Source organism: Rhea americana, unplaced genomic scaffold, assembly GCF_003343005.1.
Source record: "Rhea americana isolate MKP2758 unplaced genomic scaffold, rheAme1 scaffold_11, whole genome shotgun sequence".
In the NCBI taxonomy this organism is placed as follows: domain Eukaryota; kingdom Metazoa; phylum Chordata; class Aves; order Rheiformes; family Rheidae; genus Rhea; species Rhea americana.
In genome coordinates, this window is record NW_028185150.1 from 7,117,244 (window position 1) to 7,145,210 (window position 27,967).

The window sequence follows — 27,967 nt, forward strand, 5'->3', positions numbered from 1 at the left end:
ATGGAATATCCTTCTTTGGCTAAGCTGTAAGCATATATGTAATGCTCTGGGAAAGCTGTATGCTTGCTCTTAATTTTACTGAACTGAGCAGTATTCAGTATTTCTATTCTATCCTTAAGCAGGCAGACTTTCTACTCTCTTTTTCTCCTCTTGAGAGAAGACCCCCACTGGCCTATAAATCCTCAGATTTTTTCCCCTTTAAAGACTAGTCATTTGGTACTCTTTGGAAAACCTTGAATAATTGATGGAACAGCCACGTAGTTTTTAATTAATGCTTTTTCACTTTACCTCTGAAAACTTTGACTGGAAGGAAGGCCATCTGTTCTTGATATCTGACTGCAGTTACACATCCACCATTCCTCTATCTAAATCTTCAGAATTTGTCAAGGCTGAGTTCTGATTTTCCCACTGAAAGGGTTAATGACCTTTTTTAAACATACAATGAATACAAATTTTCATTTTGCTTTACAACTGGGCTTTTTAGCTCAGTTGGTTAGAGCRTGGTGCTGCCAAYGCCAAGCTCATGGGTTCAATCCCCGTTTGGGGCTACGCTGAGGGTTGGACTAGATGTTCTCCAGACGTCCCTTCCAACCTTATGATTCTCAGCAGTTTTGTATCCAGCTACCTTACCCTAGCTTATGTTTTATTTAATTACTTTGGAAATTCCTTACTGAGTAGTTTTAAGTGGTGTAATTTAATACCAGTTATACATGTGAAGAAGCAAGCCCCAGAAATATTGCTGAAGTATATGTTGCCAGAGGAAAAGAACCTTGATCCTGGCAAGAGAGTTGGTGTAATATAAAAAATAAAAAGCAGTAAGATAAGGTTAAACAGAGAAGCTGTTAACTACTCCTGAAGAATGTTTATAGAAGCTCATTGTTTCAAAAACATTTTGATCCTTATAATTAAAAATAAAGATCTTTTTTCAGTGAAGTACTATTTTCTGTTTAATCTTTGCCCCTTTGGCAGCATTTGCTGTTTTCTGTAATATGTATTAGTCACCACCAGAGGGGAATGTACACAAGCAGTTGGGCTTCTGGTATTTGGCATGAGAGACAACTTTTAATTTTCCAGTCAGAGGTAAGTGCTTAAATGGCCCAACTTGAGGACATCTAAAAGAAATATGAAAATCTTACAATTAATTTGTCTTGTTTTCAATTCAGGATAGTTAAAATGAATTCTTCCCATGATAGAGCTGTTATTGACCATATAAGGAGTGGAATTAGGCATTCATTTATTAAGAAAAGCATGGCCAGAATAATATAAGTTTTTAAAATGTTCTTTTCTTGGAGAGCAAAAAGCGCCTGGAATGGGAAAACGTAATGCAAGAGATTTTGTTGCAGATACCTGTGCACAGTATTTCCAATAATGTAACCAGAACGTTCCCAGGAACATTCTTCCAAAGCTGTCAAGAAAAGTGGTCACATGAAAGGCAAAATATATTTTCTTGGCCTTTGGCTTGATGACAAACAAAAACAGCAAACAACTGTTTTTAGCCATAGAAAAATCCTTCACTTTTTGGTGAAGAATTTTACTCAGGAAAGTGTAGTAAGTGGAATTGCGAAAGGTTGCATGATAATTAATTCAGGAATTAATACAAAGTTGCGTATCTTCAAGGAAAGGGTTTGTTGGCCACCAAAAATAACTGCAGCTACAGGCTTCTGTTCTGACCCATCGCTGTGTGTTATATAAGAACAAGTCGCAAGTAAGGCCAAATAAGGGTCGTGGCTGACTGTCAAGCTGTTTCATTGCATCTCTTTTGCCCCTGAAGGCTATCACCTGAGGATCCTACAAACTTCCCTTTAAAATTTTTGGTCTGTAGTCCTTCTGGTTGCAAATGAAATTTCAAAATATAGAAGTTGTAAGTCTATGATGTTGATTGATTTTAAACTCATTGAGAAATAATGGATCAGAGAGAAGTGTAAACTGACCACATTCTAAAATGGGACACTGACTCTGAAAAACACTATATGCTGTTATCGTACTGTTCTACTTTTTCTTTCTTTCTTTCTTTTTTTTTTAAGGGCCAAATCATACGACCTTATGAGACCTACTGAGCTGTTTTGATCCTTACATTTATGTTCTTTTCAGATTTTTCCTCCTGAAGTGCCTTCTGTTTAAACTCCTATTCAAGGCAGAATCTGAATCAGTATCACAGTGATTCTTGTTTCTTTATCAGAAAGGGTAACCACTTTGACATATACTCAGCTCAGTCTTCCTTATTACTTTCTAGAAATGGAGAAACTGAATCGTGCTGTGCCATTCTTCAGCTAAGCATTACTGCAGCTCTGAAGCTACCATAGTGCTCTGCTCATTCAGTCTGTTCTAGGGCTTATCAAATTGAAAGACTTGGGAAAAAACTGAAAAGCATATATATATTTTTTTCTATTTTCTTTTCTAATTTTGGACTTGTGCATCATGAACGAGACAATGGCAGAGTTTCATGAAACTTAGCACTTTAAGACTTTAGTGGTCATCTCCAGACAGAATTAAGGAAAAGATGAGTGAAAGTCTAGCTCCAAAAAGGTCCCCAAATTGTCTCTTTTCTTTACCTAGCTGATTTTATTTTGAAATGTTTTCCAGAATTTTTTGCTCTAGCTTAAAAAAAAAAGATTCAGTGCATCCTCAAAAATATTCAGGATGAAAGATTGTGTCCAGGTGCAAGGAAGTGGGATCCTCTTCACATGACCACCACTTGTTCTGAAGGAATGCAAGGTTTAAAAAACAAAACAAAACCCCGAAGTCCACCAACACCTGGGGACATATGGGCAGAGAAATGGCATGTCTAAAGAGACGTGGTTTTAAATATAGTCTATGGCATTTAAAGTAGCTTATTGTACTTCCTTTAATTCTTTTAATCCTGCAACTGCATTATAGGAAGTCATACACTCCGCCTCTTCATGCTGTCCATCCTGCTCTCCCTCCCTGCTCTTTACAGACAACAGACCTTTATGCCAGGTAGTGCAAGCAGCAAACCATCTTTCTTCACACTGATAAAAGCTAGTTTGTTTCCTCCATTTTGAATCCCATTTATTCATCCTTTTCTAAGGGTAAAAGGGGGAATTAAGTACTTATATCTTTAACTTGCAATAAAAGTAGCTTCCTACGAACTTTCGTAATGCAATGCCCTTAGCTTCTTAATTAGAAAGCCATTGGCTTTTGGAAGGAGAGTATTTTTATAGCATATTTTATTCTCAGACCATGGCATATTGCTGCAGTGGGTAAGATGGAAGGAAATGTACTGCCATGTATCTCAGTAACTGCATTCATATTCCTTTTAGAAGGTGACCCCTCTGGCTCATGCACTGTTTTGTGGGATGTGATTTGAATGTGATCCAGCTGAGATGCTGCTTAGTTTGTTAGATTTTATTCTGTATGTGGCATTGGCCTTGCAAAACTGATACAGTCATGAATAAAAATACAAAAATAGGTTGCATATCTCCACAAGGCAATTACAATTACTTAGACATGATAAAACATAATGAAAACAATATATATATGTAATAAAATACTAGACCTATCTCATTTCAAAGACTTATGTGAACAGTAAATTTAAGAAAACTATAGGAGAGGGAAGAAGTAAATCATAACCTGCAATAACCATTAATTCCCAATCTAGTTATCTTGTAACAACCATAGCATTATTTTACAAACAAATGGCTAGAATACGAAATTGGCATGGCTAAGAGCATATATGATAGTGAATCATTTTTGCTTGCCTCTAGCAACCTTAAATTTCCTGTATGGATGATGCTGAAAAAGGTTTCCTAACTCCTCCCATGATGCTCTAATTCTCTTCCCTAAATGTCATAACATTTTCTCATCTGGAAGATTATGACTTCCTTCTCCCCTCCTACTGACTTTTCTGCTGTATTCTGCCTACTCTGTTCTCTTTTCTTCTTCTTTCCCTATTTTCAGATCTTTAAGTGTATATCTGCATAGCTGCATTAAGGTCACAGAACCCTAATAAATCCTTTTAAAGTTATTATTGAATTATTGTTTTTTTGTCAGCCAGAACTCTTGTAGCACACTGTATTTTAAGTATTTGTGTATTACTCTGGTATTTAGGAAAAGGAAAACATGTAAGATGGATGCAGTTGGTCAATAGCTGCTTGTGGGATGTTACTCTCATTATTGAGGGTGGTGTGTAATAGTAAACAGAACCAGCTGCTATTTTGCTGCRTAATTTACTACAGCATATCTATCTGCATGTAAAGAAGCACATACTCCATTTTGATTTTGTGACAGAAATAGATTTCTTTTTACAACTTTTTTTTTTTCCTCTTGTACTTTTCAGAAGAGTGTGGTAGACTAAACTGTGTAACTGAGGAACAATTGTGTTTTTGGGTGTAGAATTTACAGCGAATAGGCAAAATGGAGACCTGACGACCATAACTTGCAGAACATCTAATCCGGTTAAAAGGCTGTGTGTATTCGCTTGGTGAATCAAGCTTACACTAGTGCGTCTCCTGGCTTCCAAATTCATTTCATCATCTGGTACATGAGATAAAATACAGATGTTTCATGCTACAAACACAGAGCTCAATCTCCATATTTTTATTCTTGGCTTGCCCTGTTTTTTCAAAAGCCTGGATACCAGACAAGATCTGTTTCATTATTTCAGACCTTGATATGACTTATTAATGATTCCTGATATGAACTGAATTGTTTGCCCAGCAGAATATTCTCCCCAAAATAAATATCATTTTTGAAAGTCGTTTTTATATAGAATGTTCTGATTGTTGGAGTGTGTGCTCATGAAAATTCATAAGCCTGGCCAATCATTTATTCTTCTGCAAGAAATAGAAGTAAAGCTTAAACATGGGAAAAAAACTGTATTCCTAACTCAAAGAGGTTTTAGTCTTTGCCTAGATGCATCAGTCTCCCAACCTGTAAAGAAATTCTGACTCTGTTGGTTTATCTATGGCAGGTTCTTCTCTGCCACCCTTTCTTTTACATTAGCCTGGGAATCAAACAGAAACAACTGCCTCYATTTCCCTAAACTGTGTCCCACGTGGCTGGTCAACTCATTCACTAAAACCATAATGAAACCCATTGAATCCATGTGCCCAGAAGAGCTGAGGAGAAATGGCTTTATTATTTATAAATACAGTTCAGGGTCCACTATATCAACTCCCTGTTAGCAGAGTTTTGAAAGAAAGAGGGTAGATATAAGTCTAATGTAGTAAAAAATAGATTTGGATTCAAATCCAGATCCAATACTGGATTTGGAAATTTTGGCTCTCTTCCTAGCTGTGTTGTCTTCCTGTTGGAGGCAGAGAACGTGCTGAGGATGAGCTTGGTGCGATCTCATCTTCACTTCCATGACAAGGGGGAGGCTGTTTATTTTATTTTCAGCCCCCCCCCCAGCCCAGTCCCCACAAAATGGGAAGACTATTAATCATTTGGCTTATATTCTTTAATCAAAATAGCTCATCAGGCCACTGAAGGTATGAGGCAGTTCTGCCATTGTAGTACACCAGTGTAAATGTGTTGAGGACACACTGAGTACCCCGTGCAAAGAGTATATATTGATATACAGGCACAGAGGACAAGAGCCAAAATCAAATCATAGCCACAGTCTTGTCCACACTGGACTGGTGAACAAATCTGGATGTATTTTAATATCTCTTGAAAGATGAACAACAAGCTTCATGTGCCCATGCTACATGAAACAGGCTTCCATAAAAAAAAAACAAAAAAACAAAAAMCCAACCCCCTCAAAAAAACAGCAGATGAGATGGATATTTGTATTTTCGCAAGAAGAAATAATTCTGGGGACAATCAAAATAGCTATCAAGCTAAAGAATCAGAGAGCAGTAAACTGAGATAAAACATCTAGAGATCTGTCCAGAAGAAGCAGTGATAAACTTGGAAAAATGCCATGATTTTGCATTTGAGAGAAGGACTATTTTCTTTGTCCCTGTGAGCCCCCTTTAAATAAACAATGGAAAAGAAGATGCATCATAGAAATATTTAAGGAGCTTTGAAGACAGATCATTGCTCCAGGCCCAGGAGGTGTTTTTCTGTACAGTTATGCCACTCAGAAGCCCTCCCAGCAGTAGATTTCAAGGAGCACAGGCAGATTTCATCTCATCTAGTCTTGCATTTGTCACACTGTGTAACACTATTGAACAGAGTGGTGAATGATAGTGGCTGCCTGTCCTAAATTTTAGCGGTTTTCAGAAAACTGTTGTCAATGATGAAGGTCACTGTAACAGATTCTGAAACAGTTTCCTAACACATAGACACACATACACACATACATACATACATACATACATACAGACAGACAGACAGACAGACAGACAGACACACACACACACACACACACACACACACACACACACACGTGCATTTTAGGCATCCAGGAGTTTCAAACCATTATCAGGCACTCTTTACTAAATAGAAACCAATCTATTGGTGTGATGTACAGAGTTGAACAAATGTGTTTTTCTCTTTCCCAAATCTTCCATTTATGTAAGGAATCATCAGAATGGGACCAGAATTAAAAATAAAATAAATCAAAACAAAACCAGAATGGTGCAGCTGGGAATCCGAACTCAGCTGATATCTGCCTCCTGAACACACCTATAGATGAAGTGAGTGGAAGAGTTATATTTCAGCCAAAAACACCAACCAGTTACATTTTGCARTTAATTCACATGTGAAAATGAATGCTATGAGAACCAGGTGACCCTGCAGCAGAAGAACAGGTTCCTACAGAGGAACCTACGTAAACTGTTGATGAAAGCAGTTTTTCAAGGACCACCTCTGTAAAACTGGTGACTTCCTCGTTAACATATTGACTGGAGGAGCACTACTATTTGGAAGTCAACCCTCGTGAGAAAAGACCCAAGAAATCACTAGGACCAACATCGCTTTCTCAGCAGTTACCTGCCAAATCTGCTGTTATGTGGTGGGAACCACAGCAGGTCTTCGCAAGAGAAGCTGACCAGCTTTCAGTGAGGTTACCTGAGAGCTCCCTGGCTGTCACTAGCTAGAGTAAGGACTGTGTGACTTTGGGACAGTCGCTAATGCTTGCACCAGTACAGCTCAGATACAGAGCTTGTTTACAGTTTGAAATGCCCTCAGAKGAGCTGTGTTTTATCTACCTGAAGGAAAACAAAATAGAAGTTAGAGAGAGAAAGAGCGTCCTCAGCACAGTAATGGTGAAGTAATGGTGAAGAAGTGGTGAAGGCCTGCACCAGCTGCCTGCTCAAAAGAAAAAAAGCTGACAAAGAATTACCTCATTTAGTGGTGTCAAAAATAGATTGAATTGCGAGACTAGGGAGACCAAAATATAGATGTGTTATTTCTATGACACTGGTTGAGAGTGTCTCAAATGGAAAAAAAATATTTACACCTCTGGACAAGACATAATGAAATGCTCAAAGGATTGCTTTTCTGTTAGTATCTCACCTTTTCGGTTCTCTCTGACCCTTTTTAGAAGTAAAGAAATTCTCAGCCTTTTAGTATAACACTTCTCTGTAGACAGGCAATAATTTAAAATAGTCAATATTTTTTCTAAAAATATTTGTTAGTGTATTTTAAATTTTGATGTGAGGTCATATAGATCCAAGGATAGCAACTCTTTGATGTGTTTGTGCCAAATAAACACACACAAATCAGAGGAAAATGAGTATTTCATAGAAAAATAAAACTAGAAGGGACTGTAAGTAATCTAGTCTATCACTCAACTCAGTAAACATTCTTGACTGCTGTTTTTAGTGTGCTCTTAAACACACCCCTACTGATGGAAATACCCAATTCTCTCAAACAAGTCTATACGATTGCTCTATTCTTCCATTAGAAAGTCTTCTTTTTTCCAATGCCAACTCTGAATCTTCTTTTCTGTATTTTAAGCCTATTATTTCTTGTCCTATTTACCACATGTACAGAGACCTGATCTACTACTTTAGTATCTTGATATCCTCTTTCTAAACGTTTTAACTATCTTCAGTGAAACAGGAGAAGATGAAGGGATCTGTAGCAACTTACCACTCCAGAACTTCCCACTGGGTGGAACATTTCTTGGATTCAGGCACTGACCATGAGATAGTTGGAAGTTATTTTTGCACGCGGTGCAGTTCTCATAGCTGTATCCGACACATGTTGAACAGCTCCTGTGGCATGCTTCACATTCTCTGGAGATGTCATCCTTGAAGAAACCAGCTCCACACTCACTCATACATACGCCACCTGCAACAGAGATGGAGCTTGAAATCACGGTATCAACTGTCCTGCATCCATCAGGACAACGAGGTGGATGAAACACTATTAAAACCCATCAAGCTCAATACAGTGAAGAAGAAGAATACTAACTCTAGGATTATGAACAAGCACTAACAGCTGTATAATTAACAGCTGTAGAAACAATTTAATCTATGAGGCAGATTTATTGGAAACCTAAAGACGTATCTTGAAATTTTTTGTGTAGCTCTATGCACACAATTCACATAAAAGCAGGTAGGATATTAAAAAGCAGGCAACTAGGAATTCTGGGGCTGAGAAGCAGTATAATCTGTGAGCTGCATTTTTTTTGATTTTATCTCTCAAAAAAGTACCTTTATGTATTTGAGGTAGCTCCTATTACTTTAGATTGGGAAGGGGTAGAGCATCTCTCTGTCTCTGACACGAAATAGAAGCCCATTTTGAGAACTGAATTAATCTCTAGCTTCTGGTGAATATAAAGCTAAATGCAGGTAAACCTGATTTGATTTAACCATTTAGTGAGAACCCTAAAAGTCATTACATTGATACTTTTTTTTGCTTCATCCAATTTGAATCAAAAAACCCAAAATGACCCTAGATCGCCTTAGGTTGTCACCACAGAGCTTTCCATGAGCATGATGCTTTGTACTCTACTATTAATGCATGCAGTAGGCAGTGCACAAGAATATCAAAACCTCAGGATTTCCTGTGATTCAGATTTGGCAGTATGTCTGAACTAGACCTTCCTGATTTATAGCTTCATAATAAAACTAAGAGATTCTCAGTCTTATGTGAATTTGATGTAAAATTTAATGGTTTCAACTGAACTTTACTATGTTCAAGTCTCATAACACTGTGTGGACCTGAAAGTTAAAGTAAAGCTAGGCTTTCCAAACTTGAAAAGTTTCCATGTCTTTTAAGGAATTAAAGCAATCTCCTTTCCCACAGTCTGAATCAAATAGACTCTTTTTCTGTATGTGCTCAGGGAGAGAGGAAATGCATTAAAAACAAAACTAGGAAGCAACAGTTGGATTTTGTAGTCAAATATTTGGGTTTTTTAACCAAATGATGCCATAGGACCTGAGTCTGCAATGGGCTAAATGCCCTCAGCATCCACTGACTGCTATAGGAGGGATTTAGAAATTTCAGAAGTTGAGTCCAGACTCTTTCTCTAAGGAAGAAAATTTCAAATCCTTTTGTGTATGTACTGTACCTGGTTCTTTGCTTACCCAAGAGATAAAAGCCTTCTTTACATGAGCCACACTCATCCTTGTCACAGCTATCACAGGTGCTTGGGCACTCTATACACTTCATGGAAATTTCATCTCTGTAGGTATTTTCTGGGCAGTATTTATAGCAATGGTCCTTATACCTACAAGAAGAAGTAGAGCACCATTGATGGGTTTGTTTTGAGGTCATCAAGTTTATTTTCTGTATATTTCTAGGTACGGTGAGGATAAGGCTCTATTCGTGTCCTAATTAAAGGAAATTCTTCTAATGAAAGACTGAAGGTGTAGTTGTGGATAAGCTAGCAGTTCAACTGATAAGTACTACAAGACATGCTTGCTAATACCTGTTTTTTTAAGTATTACTATTTTTTAAAAAAATTTAGGCATAAAAATACATGCCTAACTAAATACTATTACACTGTGGTTGTAAAGAGCTGATCAGCGGTATACATATGAGAAAATGTCATTGGTTATAGCCTTTTTTTTGTTAAAATTTTCTTTTGTGTTGGTAATTGTTATATGGATTTATTAATTTTCTCTTCAGAAAAGTCAAAATACTTCCTTTCTCTCTAAGTTAATCTTCCCAGTAATCATCTACTTTTGATTCTTTGCTTAACCTCTTCAAATTTTTCAGAGTGCCTTGAGAAATACTGACACCAGAACTGCACACAATATACTAAAAGCATATTAATTCCAAATCTAGAGGCAGCATTTAACCTTCATACATTTTCTGTTCAATATTGCTCTCCTCACACATATAAAGATCACATTAGTCCATAAGCTTTAAAAGACCTTGATGGTTTATGATTGGCATTTCCCAAGTCTTTTTCCAAAGCCACTGTTCTGAGGTAGGCAGCAATTCAGGAATGGGACAACACAATATTGATTTATATAGCAAAGCATGCACCTTCTCTTTGGAAAAATGTGCTGTCAGGAAGAGCTATACTTACATGTAGTAATTCTGAATGCATGTCATGCAGATTCTTGGGTCATCTGGAATTTAAAATGTGAAATCATATAAATGATATTCAGTGTGAAAACCAAAGCACTAAAAAGCAGCACAGTTACAATGTTTTTGTGTTAAAATTTCTTACACTAAAATCACTAGAGCCATAACTACAACATTATTATCTCTGAAGCTCTCTTTATATCTTTTGGAGAGATGCTTTTCCACAAACAGGTCTTGATCTGTATTTTTCAAGTGATTTCTAATTTTTGAGTATCCAGATTAAGGAACCTAGAAAGAGCTGAGCACTTAGGAAGTGCAGAGGAAGTCCCATCTTCTGAAAAGCAAATTCTTCCCAGGAGTTCAGATCTGGCAAAATGGGATCTTAAAATGTGAATCCAAACCTGTGGTTACAGCCTATTTCTTTATTCATGATAGAGGCAAGTTACAAGCGGTTGGTAACTCTCACAGCGAACTTTTCAAAAATACACAAGTAATCCTTTATTCTTGAAAACCGTGAAAACATGAACACACTCCCAAATTATGATGAGGCAAGGCTTTTGGGCAAATTTTCTCATCAGAAAATTAATTTTTACATTCTAAAATTTTGTTTAGTGAAAGTGTTATACAACTTCTTAAAACAACTACAATGATGGATTTGGTTTTATGCTTATATGAAGGGAGGAATATTCTATAACCTTCCATTATCTTATGTTTACTTTCCATTTCCATTACCTGGCTCAAGTATCCCAAAGGGAGTAGAATGGAAGGAAGTAGAACGACTCGGGAAAATACATTTGTAAAATACTCTACTAAGAAATGCCTATAAATTATTTTGGTATTAATAGTATTCATAAGACAAAACTTTCACTGTGTCTATTTGAACTATGTCTACAATAAATTGCACTTTACAAATGCAAACTTATTAGACAACATGCACTTGGTTCTGCAAGTAGTTCTAGCAATTTATTTATGAGGTGTAAAATTTTTTCCAGAAACATTGCAGATCTGTGAAAATATTCTTTTTACTGTTTAGAGCATAAGCAGAAACAGCAATCACTTAATCAGGTGTTCTTTGGATTAGATTTTCTTATGCTGAAACAAGAAATACCCTTAAAATATGTAAATAGTTTCTATGAAAATCTTCCTTTATTCCTAGATAAAAGCGATTTGGTTTGCCTAAGGCTTCTTTTGGAATGATTTTTGAAGTACTAATAACCTATCTTTTAAAAGACACCACCTCAGGCATATATTTTCTAATTCTTTTTTTCCTTCTACTGTTTATATAGCACTGCCAGAGGCCAGACTGGCATTAGTGTATTTAGAGTTAGTGCATCAGCAGCCCTTCTGAAAATTGTTCTAGTGTTGGCACTATTGGCAGTCCTTCTGTTTTGTTGATGGAAAGAATAGAGGCATCAAAGAGGCATTGTTAGAAATTTTCTAGGACCTTTAGGAGGTTTATTGCCTAACTCTCCATACACTTTCTGGCTTTTGTGAAGAAAGGAGTCTTTTCTCTCTTGCCTGTGGGAGATCTTGATGACATTTTTCTTTCTTAACTGCCCTCTCAATTTTTGCCTGTATAGGTGACAATCTGGATAGCTCTATTTTAGACAGATCTTAACTGTAATTACAAACAAAGACACAATATCTAATTGACTTTGGAAGAGATTAGAAAAATGAATTGAGCTGTTTAGACAGAAGTTTAAAACATAGATTATTTAAAGATCATATTTTTATCATGTGAGTTTGTTTAGGGTCTAAGAGAAAGCATCTAGCATCTAATGAATAGCCGGTTTAGATTGAATGTTAGGATATACGATGTATGCAGGCTAAAAAACACGTATTCCAAACAGTTTTTGCATGCTTTTTGCATGTTGCTGCTGCTTATATACAAGTGTGGATAGAAATGCTGAGAGTAAATTCTTATCAGAGGGCCATAAACCTCATGAGAAAAGCTAGTTTGCTCTTTTTCACCTGGGAATGTCTTCAGCCTTCCTTCAATCTGAAGATCTTTGGAGGCGGAGGGGAAATCTCTTGATAATTTTGCAAAATTAAAACATCAGGAAGTTATAGAAGCAAAGCAAAATTGATGAAAATTTTGTCTCATTTAACTTTCCAGCAAGAATGGGATCAGATTTTTGCTGAAATTTTTGTATGATCTTAGAACTATTCACATGATGAAACAGCAGTCATGGAGTGATGATGCCTGTCTAACTGTGGCGGGTATCAGGAATTTGTTTGCTTATTGCTGCTGACACAGTTGTACAAATGTATTTGCTTCTTCCTTTTATCTGATTCCGCTATATAACTGGAGTGAAAATTGACAGAAGAAATTCTGCAGTTTCTGGTTTACTATCCAAAGAACTTTCAGAGTCGGAAAGGGTTGCAGGAGGTACACATCCTGCATGCTGAATAGAAATAATGATCCTTCTGGAAACACCCATCCCTCGAGAGATTTTCTCTGTCATTGAAAGTACATTTGGGTTACAGTGTTAAGGTTACAGTATAACCTCTTGTTTTGTCCCTTCTCTACGTTCAGAGCTTCCTGGAGTCTAATCAAGTATTTAAACTTGTAGTTTCAGGGCTTGTGTGGCTTGAGTGTGTTTGCCTATTTGTCTACTGTATTATGGTTCCTCAACCCCCCTTAAATTGTTACTTTTTCTCTTAAAGACAGGTCCACTAAATGAAAGCTCTATTGTCATTTATAGTCAGGATTTTATTTAAATTTAAACTTATTAAACTAATTAAAAAGGAATAATGAACTTATATGAGAAAGGAATGCAAAGAGGGCAACCACCTGATAGCATGCAGAGGGAAAACAAAACACACAGTCATTCGTGTAGTAACAAATCAGTTATTTCATACATGATATGTTTCCAAAATCTTAGAAAGCAGTTTTAAGGATGAGCTGAGTCTATGGGACTTTAAAGATCTTTACATACAGCTTTGCAACTTGGCTGCTTTAAAACCGGCTGTTATCAGTTCTTGGACTAGCAGTATCAAACGCCTGCTAGGCTGAAGTCAGTGTGTTCATCCTATATTCACGCGGAGCTCACTTACCCATGAAGTGATTAGACCTCTGTGCCATGAAGTTAGTTGCTTGGTATATCATGCTCCAAATAACTTCTTGTTATGAGAACCGCTAATATTTTATCTATATATTATCTAGATTTTGTTTCTGTTTGTATTGATTTCTACTGTGTTGATCCTATGCTACTTCGCTGAAGACAGAAATAAAACTAATTTCGATAGCAAGGGAGGTAGGATTCAACCAATTTTAAAATATAAGGCCTCAGACATAAATGAAATCCTCTGTGAATTTCTGGTTTTATTGCAGCTTTCTTAGATAAGTAAAGATCATCTAGAGTTCATGAAAAAAGTCATTTGGTTTCTTTCCTTTTCTGAAATAAACTCATAGTCCTATTTCCTCCTCCCTCCCACCCTTCCCAAGCACACAGGAAAGGAGCTATCTTTTAATACAGAAAAAGTATGTTGAAAGCTTAGCTGTGGTCAAAGACCAAAGGTTCTTGCTTTCAGCTGGAATTCTCTGATTTGAAATGGATTGGTGGTTTTTTATATTCCAGAAAAGTGCGGGCATCAGTGTTACAGGCATAACATCGATGTGCTGGAAGAGTATTTTTGTTTAAATGTGTAAATGTGATTTTTGTAGCATCACTTTATAGGCTTAATGAAATATTTACTGCATAAGTTTATCCATACTAAAAATGAGCTCCACAGTGTTTTGTTGATCCCTGTCACTGTTCACTACGTCTGTGTATTTACAGTATTTAGACAGATCCTAATTCTGGAAACTCTACATTACTAGCCTATTGTACTATTGAGTAGCACTTACTTAAAGAATATCATCGAATTAGACCCAAATTAGATATTTCAATGATGCATATGTACACTTAACTTCATCTACTGCATAAAATAAAGCTGGGAGTTAAAGTTAAGTGCATGGGCACATTTTGAAGGCACTGTATTTAAAATGTAAATTATTTTAGCTTCCTATTTTGTTTATGACCTTTTATTTTAATTAAGTTTCTTGCAGTATTTATTAGCTCAGCTGTGAGCCTAGAATGCACTGAATGTGCTTAACACTTTTGCATTCAGAAGCTGCGGATATCCAGTGCCTGGGACTGAATGCTTGGTTTACCTTTCTTTTTGAGTATAATTAAATATAATGACTGAAAATGATTTTATATTACACTGTAGCTTTCCTTTAAGGTCCAAATGCCATAATTGCTTAATTTCAACAGTTACAGCCAGATTTTATTTGCCTTTTACATTCCCCTGAACAAAAACATACAATAATGTAAAAGAAATACTATAAATTGTAATATATCCCCAACAAGTGTAACTATATACTTTAAGTACCTTAGACCATTTTGACTTTAGTTTTATGGCTTCTTAATTAAAATAACTGAAATGTATGCTCCAGTCATAATGGGATTTTTGACTAGACATGAGCACAAATGAAAACTCAGTTTACAGTACGCCTTAAAAAAAGAAGGAAACTTCTGTTCTATATCCAGTAACTGTGGTTTAGATCTTCTGGTTTGTGGGAAAAGGTATTTGTTCATCCATCTTCCCTTTTTGTTGCTTTTTCACCTCTTCTTTCATTTGGGTTTTGTCAATAAATCTGCTTTATTTTCTTTCTTCTGAATTCTAACACTGTAGTTTACTTTGACAGATTATGGGGAAGTAGGGGAAAGAAGAGAATGGGAATTTCAACCACGAAAAAAGTGGATTCTGTTTTTTCTTTTTCTTTTTTAAAATTAGATTTTAGAGGGGGGAAACTGGCATTAGCATTTGCATTGGCCAAAAATGGTAAGATGGATTCAGCCAAGGTATTTAATGAATTAAAAATATTTATATGGTAAAGAAAAAAAATACTTTTCACCTTTCTTTGGCAAAATTATTATTTTATTAAGCTTGCCTACATTAAGGCTTTTGTAAAGGTTTTGTTTTATATTATGGTTACCTTTAATTAGATAAAAGCAAAAAACGTTCTGAGTGCTTTTCTCTCCCTACAGCCAGTTAACTGAAAAATTCACATACCTCTAATTTCAATTACACAGCTATAAAACAGGAGTACCATCACTTGCTGTTACTGTATTTCATTGATAAAATAAAAGAAAAGAGACATATTTTCCTGTTCAAATGAAGATTTTAATACAGTGTAGTTGGGAGTAATGAAGTGTAGATAAGATGACATGAAATCAAAGACTATCATTTTAAAATGCATCATGTTAATAGTTCTGTGGTTTGGATGACGGAGGGGAAAGACCGATCACAGAATCATGGAATGGTAAGGTTGGAAGGGACCTCTGGAGATCATCTAGTCCAACCTTCAGCGTGGCCATATGGGGACTGAACCTGCTACCTTGGAATTAGCAGCATCACGCTCTAACCAGCTGAGCTAAGCCTGCCCCCAGTAAATACATTTTTCTGAAGAGCTGAAGTTTTGGGAGAGATTTGACTAAGAAAATGAGATGGGACTGGGAAACTTTAAGGAATTCCTAAAAAATAGGAATTGGGTGAAAGTTCTCTAGTCTCTCACCAGACATACTGGACCAGTGCTGCAAGTGAAGGTCCAGAAGGGGGTGCCAACCAGAGAAGATACTACTTAGAGGGCTGCAGAGAAGAACTGATAGTTCATTTTCAGTCCTACTAAAGTAAAAGGTAAGAGTATTTCAACAGAAACAAAATGAGGGCAGCAGCGATAGTATCCAATTGCTAAGCAAGGCTTTTCAGAAACCTATCCGAAGTTTATTTTGTCCTAGAGTCTATCACTTGGATGATATGTTATTTTTCATTTTTACTCTACTGGATACTTTTTCCACGTATTGGAATCCCAATGTGATGATTTCAAGCAGTGGGAAAGCTGCACGTCAAAACTGAGCTTTCAGTGTGTTGAGGTGCATTTCCTGAACACACTTACAACACTGAGGTGATCCCTTATGTTTGAATGGTTTCTTACCACCCAAGTATTTCCTCTGAGTGAACAGCATTACTCAGAGACTGCTCTCCTACAGGCAAGGATGCAGACTGTTGTCGGAGCATCCTAATCACAGAAGTCAGTGCAAGCTTATCACGAATTTAAACAGTTGAACTCCATTGATCTCCTGTTAACAAAAAATGAGTTTGCAGGCAGGACTCATATGGGAAAGCGTCTCCTCTGTAAAGGTATCATCTAAGATTCGCATTCAAGATTGCTCCAGTCATAAACTATTCCATAAATACAATTTCTTTTCTGAAAGATCAAGACTCAAAACTTTGGCCTAGTATAAACTCAAAGAGTTGAAACGTAAATTCATAGATATACGTAGATATAGTTGAAACTATACATTGAGGTAGAGTTGCTTGAATTGGTTAGATCTTGTTTATTTTAACACATTTAATCTTTGGGGATTCCAGCGCATTTCTTTACTGTTCCAATTCAGGATCCTTCTGAACTGCACATTGCTGAAGGAGTAGCCATGCATGCTTTATTTGTCCTTGCAATTTTAGGATTGCATTTGTTACTTGGTCAGTGAGTACTGAGCTAGATCAGCTTTTGGTATGATGCAGTGATTGTGATTTATGCTCTTATTTCTGCAGAGAACTCTAACCTAAAGCATGAAGTATTTACACCTTGTAAAGTCAAACAGACTGCAAACATGTAGCAAAAATGTAGTATAAGGAACAACATCTTAACCTCAGACTAAAGAGGTGTTCAAGAGGATTTACACGTTCCTGAAGAATAGGTTTTGAGCCTTTGATACTCAGAAATCCTAGTTTCACTTTTCTGTCACATTGCTCATCTGAAGTAATTTGTTAATCTTATTCAAGCAATTGAGAAGAGAATTTGTCAAAGTCCTCTGAAGCCAACACTGAACATTGCTCTTCCTATTTACAGAGGAATCATCTGTGCCAGTATCAAGGTGAAGGAACCAGGGAGCTGTAGGTCTGTGTTTGCAGAACTCATGGTTTGAGCTAATGTCTAAACGAATTCCACTGACATGCTCCTAGCCTGGATTTTGCCTAAGAAGTAATTTTGTTTCTCAGAGAAATAAAATTTTAAACGACTTTTTTTTTCTTTAGTAAGTACAGATTATATTTTTAGAATGTAAGGAAAATTTCTGTGACCTATGCTCTTGGAAAGACAACATCTTTAATGTAATGTTTTGTCCTACACTAAATGGTAGTACTGAAAATCGAAAAAAATCCTGTTCCAAATCTTGCTGGGCATTCTTTTTGCACGGATTACATATTCTCACTCCAGAAGCCTGTGGAAATTAATCCTATTATCTGCAAATCTTCAACCTATCCTGCAAGATTAACCTCTTGAGGAAGATTTACTTTAAGATAAAAGAGGATCCTTATCATAATTTTCTTTGGTATTTTGAAAGCCCAGGTCTATTCATCATCTGGGATGACTTGAAGAAATGAAGTTTTTCTTTGTGTTTCTTAGGTTGTTATGGGAACTAGACTGCTTTTCACTTGTTTATCGTGAGCGCAAGAGCCAGAATCCCAACCTATACCTGTGAGCTTGAGTCCTTGTTCACAGTGCTGCCCTTCAGCTATCTCATGGGTTCTTTAAACTTTCTCCAAATAATTTCTCTCACTCCTACTATATTATAGCCTGTATTCCCACCCCCTGCCCCCACTTTTTATAATGGATCTTGTAAAGTATTTGCATGTTATTCAATTTCCCTTTCTGCCTTTGTATCTGTGTGTTTGTTCCCTTGTAATCTGGATCAAACTAAACAATCAGGTTTTGGGTAACCTTTGGGAATTGTTCAGGTCAGTTACCTTACTGTAACTGAGAGACAAACTTAGCCCTAAATGCCTATTCTGTAGGCTTTTATTCTCAGATATACTGCTCCTCAGGTTTGTCAGTGTTTATCCATTTTTAAAGGAATTCTTGACTGAGAAAAGTGCAATAGTTTATGAGAATATTTTTCCCTCAACCCTACCTCTTCCCTACCTACTCCCTCTTTCTCACTAAGGAGCACTTTACTCTCAGTGTTAGCCTTTGAAAATAGTCCTGTTGCAAAGGTTGCAAGAGTCACATTGTGCTACCCTCTGCAGAACCCTGGACGTGTCAAGATGTAGTGGGATGGATGGTGTCAGAAAGAGAGGTGAAACTGGTTGAGAAACCACTCTGGTCCCTATGCTAGAATTTTAGGTACAGCAAACAATGGCCAGCATTGTTATGTTCAGGCATTGTATTAGTAATGGAATTCTTCTAAAATAATTAATGGCTCAAATTCTGCCGTTAGCTCAGTGAATTTCTCTTGTCCTGAAAGGGCTTATAGTTGCATGCTGTCTAAAGAGTTAAGGGTAACTCTGAAGAAAGTTTCTGAAGCTCATTATGGCTTTAAGAGACTGGAGAAAATATGAGTGATATTCCGAAGTGAGATCTAAATGTGGGAGTGAATGAACTCACACTGAAGGGCAGAATGTAGCTGCTGCAAGAGCACAAAGAAAATCCTACTCCTTAACTGCATTGCTTCAGCAGAATTTTCCCTTTCCAAACCCGCCTCTGTTGAGGAAATGTTGCAATAGTTTGATTTAATTTTGTAGACTTCATGGTGTCTTCTGGTGACCACCAGAAGACAAGGCATTAAAATTCAGTCATGGCTTTGTGGGCACAGGTGATGAAAACCTGCAGTTCCTGTGGACAGATCTGTTTGCATCAGAAGAAGCAATAACTGATTACTGCCTCTGCTCACAGTGTTCCAAAATGGGTAATCAAACCAGAGGCACCAATGTCAGAAACATAATTTTGGAAGTGTGGTTTGAAATTTATTCAGTATGTTTTCTGAAAGGTTTTTCCAATTTTTTGTTCATGTTTGCTTAGACAGCATTAGGAATCTATTTGAAAATGAAGTGTAAGAGTAAATCTACCTACTCAAAGTCATTTTCAAGACTTGTCTTTGGCCCTCCCTTTCAAATTTCAAATTCAAGAGCTCACAGGATGCCATGTGCTTGAACATACCTAGTGACAGCAAGCACAGTCAGGTCTTCTGGAAGCCTATGGGCAGGAGAAGGTATGGGGTGAACCCTGCTGTGCATGGCCATGTTTTGGCACAGGATAAACAAAACTGTGGGTCTTTTAGGGATCAGTGCAGTCTAATGCAAATTTATTGTTATGTATTCCAGGACTTGAAAGTGTGTGAATGCAGAATTGCATTTGTGAGTTCTACATATTTTTTGTCTCCTTAAAATATGGGGAAACTTAGAATTCATGAAGTGAAAAAGAAAGAAATGTATCATCTGTATTTAAACTATAAATACTACACCTCTCCTTGATTAAGTCTTCTGTTTTTCTCTGTCTTTACTAACAGACCTGGTCTAAGTTCTGCATTGCTTCACTACAGCCCTGGAGCTAAGCAGGGACCAGACTTGGAGGAAAACAGATGGATTTCACTGTGTTCCCTGAGGATCCCAGAAGGTATTACAAATACTGTCAGTCCTTCACATGAGCTAGTGGGGTCCCCTCTTGCTCTCCTTACATTTTACTTGCGTGGAAGGGTTTTACGTTCTTTGAAATGTCTAATGTGGTATGTAAAGTATCAAACTGATATAAATGTATAATAGCTGCATCTTAATGTATCAGGAAGGTCAGTACTGATCAAGAGAGATTTCACAGTCCTCTTGCCTCTAGTACTTGCTCTGTTCTGCTAGCAACCGGCAGCAAGTCAAAACAGTAGATCTTAYTCATTTTCTTGCCTGCACAAAACCAAGCAACGCTGCCCAAGACTGAAGGCAGCAGTTTAATCTGTTCTCCAGTGCTCTGTGAAAGAAATTTTTGGCCAGAAATTTCTAGTCCTTCGGGCTACCAGGAAAACAGTCAGTTCAGTTATCTTAATGAGCATTTATATTGCTCCTTAAAACTAGATCTGTTTCTACAAAAAGAAGAAAATATCAAATAATTTTTGTAATTTGTAGACAGTAAGAGAACCACTGGCATCTTGTTGCTCACAGTTTAAAATGTAACAGCAGATTTTACATGTACATTTTACAACAATTTCATATTCATTTTTTATTTATTTCATATAGTTTCTATAAATCATCCTGCATAACAACATACGGCATAAATTGAAGATAATTACTCTTAGCCATTAGTTTTTATCAAAGGATCTCAAAATACTTCAGCAAGCAGCAGGTGTCAGATGMCTTTATATAAGCAAATGGTTTAGATTCTTTTACAAAATTATAAATGTGCACTAAATGTATTTATATTTGTATATTAACAACTACTTTTTAGTGATGTGAACTATATAATTTTGATTCCAGTTGCTGTAAACATTACATTTCCTTTCCTGCTTTTTTTTTTTTTTAAATAGAGTGTTTCTCCTGCTGCACTTCTAATAGAAATGTTCATTTTCCTGCTCCTGTTCTACAGTTTTACTCACAATAAATTCTTCAGTGGTGTTGAAAGAAAGATAAACCAAAGTAAGACTGCAAAATCATGCAGCATTCTCTTAATTTTAGAAAGAGAGTCTATAGCAGGCCACAGAGATGCAAAACTAAATGTATCGTAGTCTGTATTTCCTCATCTTGAAATTTTACTTTTTTAATATTTTTTGTGGCAATGTAATTTCTTTACAACTTTCAAAATAATCCATTTGTCTCTGCTAAAAGGCAGATAGTAAAGCTATTTTTACAGAGAAGTCTATCAATATATCAGTTTTCTGATAAGACATGAGAAACCCATTTCTGTGCTCATCTTATCTATGAATTAAGTTATCAATATGGTAGAAATCTCACTGACTATTTGGAGCAGAAACACAATCAAACAGCATCTCTATCTGATTCATTTTAAGTCTAAAGTTTCATGCTTTATTTCGGAAACACATGGTAATTTACAAAATCTGCTTGGGATCTTGTTTTTATCCCACTGTTGTTCTTCTGCTCCAAATAGAGCTGGCATTAAACCAACCTATTTAAGCTCTCAGTACTATATGCATCATGACTTCCAGATAGTTTCCTTAATAACATGCCCCTTATCAAACTTTGGCTTCTTAATACTTCCGACTTTCCAGTGAAAGTTAATTCAGCCTTTGTTTTACTTCTGCCCATTTTATTGATCTTTGAAGCCATTGAAAAGTGTATTTCTAATCAAAACTTTGAGAGTAAGAATCTGAGAGTAACTATAAAGTGAATATAGCTGATTATTATTTAGAAGATGAGTTATCTACCGAGATTAGAGGCAAATGAGCACAGCCCCTTTTTCTGTATGCTGGCTGTCCATGAAGAGCCTTGCAGTGTCCTTCTACATGAAGAAAATCAGCCTCCCAGGTACTTGCAGTGACTACTTTTTTATAAGAACTTTTTGCTGTTCTTAGTTCATTCCACTCTAAGTCAAACCAAGGATTTGCACTAAACAGTTTCGGAGGAGATATGAAGAATTTTAATCCACTGTGTTGTGAAGTGCACCTAAAAATTAGCATAAACTAGTAAATCAATGCCTGATAGAGGCATTAAAGAAAGATTGGTGTTAAAACACATTATCTTTATTTACTTTTTTCTTCCTTTTTCTGCACACAGCCAAGGAGATAGCTAGCATGAAACTGGATACCACACCTTGCTAAACGTGCCTAGTATGGACCACAAAATAGTTACAATCATATTAAAACTTGAGGCTGCCAGTTGTTCATGCATCAATATAGAAATCAAACAGAAATGGAATTGTTAGGAGCTTTTTAGTATGATAGACTGGCTCACTGGAAAAAGAGGAGAAAGTATTACGTGACGAAAATGCTTACATAAATGTGAGGTGTGTGAACATGGCACTGTCATAAAAGCAAACAGAGAGAATATCAAAGTGGTTGTGACTGTGGGTGGGATTTTCTTTGTTCTCCTGGGATACTTGCTGAGTTTTCTTTCCCAGTATTCACCCTTATTGGGATAACAATGTTCAGTCTCCTGGTACTGACTCTAGTTTCAGTTCTACCAGGCCCCAAAACACTTAAGGTAGCAACTGGCAGAAACCAAAGGGTATGAAGGCCTCTGTGCAAATCTGTCTGAACTTGGGGCCAAGAGAGGGGTGGCCCTGGCTGTCTCTTCTTTCAGCATTTTCAAAAATGGTCTTTTGAAATATATGTTGTCCCTCRGTCCTGAATTACTTACTAGTTGTACTGTAGCCCATATAGCCATAGGAAATAGTATTCTTAACATACATACAGGGGCAGCAATGACTTGCAATGTCTTTTGAACAYTTTAAAGCCTCTGAAGGTGTGATCAAAAACTGCTCTTGAGAGCTAAAAAGCTGTACTAGATTGCATTCACTTACATTTACGCAGTATGGATTTGAGGAATTGAGTTCAACAAGTTAAATGGCGTTTATATGAGGACAATAAACTTTCTCCCAGCATCATATTATGCTAACAAAGAACATTTTTTTAAATCTTGCATGAAAAATGAACCTATGTCTTAGAATTTTTTTCTGGCTGTAGAAGTGCTGTTTGAGTGACTTGCCCTAGAATGAAGTTAAAATTTCTCATATGTATTTCTTTAAAGAAGAAAATACAATCTGATAATCTGTTTTCAGGCCTGTAAGTTTTGAACCTCTATGATACAGTTTTGGATCTGATAATAGCTTCAGAAAGCCAGTAAACTTCTCAGCTTTAGTATGGTATTCAAGCAGTAAAAAGTGTTGCAAAGATTAATAACTAAACGAATAGAGAAGCTTATTCTTATTTATGCTGGTGCTAGAATTTAGAATTGGTGTTCTATGATAAACACACCAAGAAAAATGCAATTTGTTGGTGAGAGGATGTAGCATTCACTAACTGCTCAATAGCATGTGCAAAGGCTCATAATCAGAGATGGAAAGGAATACATTTCTCACCTTAAGAGTAAGGAGAAGAGTTCATAAAGGCAATACTTACCCCATTTGCAGTTCTGGCATCCATCTGCACAAGGTATACAATTTTCAGAGTCAGGGTCTTCCACTTCACCTGCATTTTGAAAAGCCCCAATTTTGGGTTAGTTCTAGATAAATGCATTTGAAAGCATTCCATAAGAGGCCTGAAAATAATCTTTATTCATGTCAAAACAGAAGAAAGATTTGAAATAATGAAATTAGTTCATTCTTGTGAAAGTCTACTCAGCTTGAGGAAAATACTCTTATTTTATATTAACATAATATTAGAAGAGAATCGGAGTTAGACTTCAAGGATCGCAGCACCAGGTTGTGCGTTATGCATTCCAGAACAGGAGCCCAAACCTCTCAGCATTTTCGCATAATAGAGTAGCAAAGAGTATTTATTAGTCCTGCCGACGGACAGTTACCTTCTCTACAGCTGCGCTTCTGACATACGTTTTCAGCTAGGTAGTATCCTCTGAAACACCGTTTGCAGTGGCTGGTGTCCAGGCACACTTCGCAGTGAACAGCACAGGGCATGCAGGCGTGCTCCGAGTGGTAGTGCCCCGGAGGGCAGCTCTCTCTGCACTCCCCACGGTAGAGGAAACGGTTCATCCCTCTYCTATCTGTAGGGCAAACAAACAAGGAAAAGAGGTCAGTGACAGATGACACCGAGGCAGAAAAAGCAGTGTTATTAAGCACCAGTCCTTTATCCTTTAGCTGAGGTAATTAATATTACCTACTAACTGCACCATTTATATAGTTCTACATCCGATGAACTAAAATGTGAAAACGKTTTGGAACTTCAAACCCTTCCACGTGGTTGGGAGATTTTCAGCATAAAAAATGTTATGCTAGTGAATAAGCACTATTTGTGTCCATTAATCTAATCAAATACCAATGAAGAGATTTCCATTACTAGGATCCCAATATTCCCTTGCCACAAACACAGAAATCTCCTCAACCAAAAAATATTTGTTTTGTAGATATAAAGTCACCATTATGAAAGCAAAACTACCTACTATCAATCTGTTTCCATTGTGGATTAAACTGTAACCCTCCTCCTAATTGCTGCTAAACTCTGAAAGGTTTAGATTTGAATCTGAAGCAGAAATGTGACTCTGTTTTATATCAGAATAATAGCATTATCTAGTGGATGGGGTAACTGGAAGGTGCCCCACTTGAAAAGCTTTCCAAGGAAACTGGCTGATTCATTGAAGGACTGTGCTGCCATTCAGAGAGACCTGGRCAGGCTGGAGAGCTGGGTGGAGAGGAACCTCCTGAGGTTCAACAAGGGCAAGTGCAGAGTCCTGCACCTAGGTAGGAATAACCCYAGGCACCAGTACAAGCTGGGGGTTGACTCTGCAGCTCTGCAGAGAAGCACCTGGGAGCGCTGGTGGATGACAAACCGACCATGAGGCAGCAATGTGCCCTTGTGGCCAGGAAGGCCAATGGTCTCCTGGGGTGCATTRGGAAGAKTGTTGCCAGCAGGTGGAGGGAGGTGATCCTGCCCCTCTACGCAGCCCTGGGGAAGCCTCATCTCGAGTGCTGTGTCCAGTTGTGGGCTCCCCAGGACAAGACAGACATGGAGCTACTGGAGAGAGTCCAGCGTAGGGCTACAAAGATGATCTGAGGGCTGGAGCATCTGCCCTATGAGGAACTGCTGTGAGAGCTGGGCTTGTTTAGCCTTGGGAAGAGAAGACTGAGGGGGGATCTGATCAATGTGTACAAGTACCTGAAGGGAGGGTGTCAAGGGGATGGGGACAAACTCTTTTCAGTTGTCCCGTGTGACAGGACAAGAGGCAATGGGCAGAAATTGAAGCACAGGCAGTTCCGTCTGACCGTGAGGGGGAATTTCTTCCCTGTGAGAGTGACGGAGCACTGGACCAGGTTGCCCAGAGASGTTGTGGAGTCTCCTTCTCTGGAGATCTTCAAGGCCCACCTGGAAGCAACCCTGTCTACCATGCTGTAGGTGACCCTGCTTGAGCATGGGGGTTGGACAAAATGATCTGCAGAGGTCCCTTCCAACCTTGCCCATTCTGTGATTGTGTGACATCTATGGAAACACCTATAACTCAATGAGCTTAGTGATGCCATGTGGGGAGTTTTCTTACCAGCCACCCGATAGCATAAATTACATATGTTAAGGTGTTATTGCTTATGGTAGTATATTTCTGCAGCTTCAAAGAAGGCAGCTATATTAGTGAATAGCTACAGTTTAGACTTTGTTTCTTTTAGTTTTCATATATGAATGTTTAGGTCAACTCTTCCAGTCTCCTCRGGGTGTGACTCTTATTGGAATCTCCACTTCTGGGTAATTTATATTGCTATCTGCAGCGGTAGGGGGTACTTGAAGAAGTTATACGAACTCTCCCCACTCATGTCTCACCTGGAGTTTGAAGCCTTTGTCTTTTCATTTGCAGAGTCTGAAATCAGAACTGCAGTTTCATCATCAGTTCAAGTAATTAATGTCAATTGTACTAGTGTTTTCTTGTAACTTAGACACTTATTGCTAAGCAAAGCCACAGTCACTTCTCAGGAGGACTGAATTTGAAATAACTCCTGAGAGGAAAAAGGCCGTGAACGTACTGCTGGTCCTCAGAACAAGCTCACCAAAATTTCTTTTATGAAAAGAAATTAAGTTAAATCCTAAATACTCTTCATTTCCAGGGGTGTTTTAGGCAATTCACAAATACTTGCATGTAATAACCTTCAAGTTCTTTATCCACCAGGCATTGGAGAGGTGACAGGGAGTAATTTTCATAATGTATACAATACTGGTGCTTCAAAAAGAGAAGAATTGCTTTTCTGGGGCAACCACAGAGCTAATAATATTACCCTCTGTCTCAACTTAATCTGTATAAAAATGTAGTGAAAGACATATTTAGATGTCTTTGATTTAGATGTCTTTTAGATGTTAGTGGTGGKCCCCATCTACCCAGTCACAGGGATATGGCAGTTTGTGGTGGATCCTGCAGTTGCCCCTAGGCAGATGTTTTGGAAAGCATCCTAGCTCCATGCCTACTCTGTGCATGCAGTTTTTCTCTGTTTTGGTGCAATATACACTGTGCAGAGATTGGAGGAGGTGGGCATTGTGCTTTATTTTCCAGAAGGTTGTGCACGTTTTGTGTCTTTTTTGTCTTATTATTGTTCCTATTAAGACACGTCCTACCCAAAATATACCCAGCACAATGCATAAAGATGCAAGGACACCATAGAGCTGTGTTTTCTAATACTTTCAAAAAGGAATTGTATTCCAAGATCCCTTCAGTTTTAAAAACAAGATTGTGATTCGGATCAGTAGCAAAAGCATTTTAKACCGGCTCTAAGAACTGGCCCTGGGAGCAAAGGGAAAAGAAAACTAAGAAGCCCAACAAGGGCAGAAGCTGTGAGAGGAAATCTTTCTTACCTGTTCCACAAACAGTGCATTTGTTAGGTTCACTTCCATTGCAATCCAGACAGGTGTGATGGCACAAGTGGCACTGTCCTTTAAATTCAAACTTTCCTCTGGGACATTGCATAACACAGCGACCATCGTCAAAGGCTCTTTTGGGGCAGAGAGAGGCAGAATTACATATTCAGCAACATCTTGTTCTTTAAATTTAAAGCAAACCAGCAGGGAAAATAAGGTATTATTCCTTTGTTCTRTACGCTAGAGTCTTTGCACTTTCCCCTTCGTTCCCCTGATCTTACAGAATTTACTCAGATAAAATGAAAGTTCACATATGTTTTGAACTCAAATCTTAGATTTCAGAGATGAGTTGTATTAGTTTGCCAGAATAATCATGTTTTGGTCCTGTACCTAGATGTCCTTATACAACAACCTCTGGAGAGTTCCCTTATGTCTGTTAAAAAGAAAGCAAGAACGGGTCTTCCTCTGTGAAAGAACTAACCATCTGTTGAAGTTTTCTATTAGGTTTACTATAAAGACTTGCTTTGAGCTGTGCAATGACTTCAGCGAAATGACTTTGTACTTAACGTCAAACATCCGTCTGAATCTTGGCAGGATTGAAGCCTTTAGGAGCTGTGTTTTCAGACTTGCATCTCTGCAAACACTGCTGTTTTTCTGCTAAATGTTTTCTTTTTTCTTTTTTCTTTTTTTTTTTTTTTTTTTTTTTTGCTGGATAATGAAATATGTTCTACAGAATATTTTTATGTGTTGAAAATTTTAATCTGTTTGGGAAAATAAAGAAATATATCAATAACAATATGACAATTAAAAGAGTATAAAACAGGTTGACTAGAATTTGAAAATGTTTTGAATATTTTGCAAGTAAAAAAGATAATAAGAGGTGAGAGACTGTTATTTCCCACTCAACTTCTTTTGTCCTTCACCAGTTTAGTATCTTAAGACTTGGGACTTGATTTTCCCTGTCAGGATTGTGGTACAGATTTCAAGACTGTGTGTTTAAGGTGCAATAGGCTTTCCATAATATTAAAATAGTGCATGATTCCTTAGAGCCACTCAGTATCATTGAAGAATGCCTACAGTATCATAAATTTGGGTTGCTATGGTCATTGACAAATTTATTCTGAAAGAATAAGAGGAAAAATATCTGCAAAGTTTAAAAGTAATTTCGTCACATAGTCTTTGAAACCATCTAAAATTTAATATTATGGGAAATGATGAGGTGTGAAGATGGAAGAATATGCTATCATGCAAACAGCCTGATAGGAGGCTGTTATCAGGCACCATAACAAATTAGTGTCTAAGAC

The 27,967-nt window shown here is 37.4% G+C and overlaps 1 protein-coding gene across 1 annotated transcript in view; it reads right to left on the reverse strand.

Annotated features, from left to right (window-relative positions):
* Positions 1–27,967, reverse strand: part of PCSK5 (proprotein convertase subtilisin/kexin type 5) — a 248,905-nt gene that overhangs the window by 14,940 nt on the left and 205,998 nt on the right. Inside the window, exons 22-27 of the mRNA XM_085313604.1 lie at positions 26,661–26,797; positions 23,680–23,877; positions 23,277–23,345; positions 10,394–10,436; positions 9,444–9,586; positions 8,002–8,202 (exon numbers count right to left, since the gene is read on the reverse strand). Coding sequence (XP_085169730.1) covers positions 8,002–8,202; positions 9,444–9,586; positions 10,394–10,436; positions 23,277–23,345; positions 23,680–23,877; positions 26,661–26,797 — 791 coding nt within the window. The remainder of the gene's footprint in view (positions 1–8,001; positions 8,203–9,443; positions 9,587–10,393; positions 10,437–23,276; positions 23,346–23,679; positions 23,878–26,660; positions 26,798–27,967) is intronic.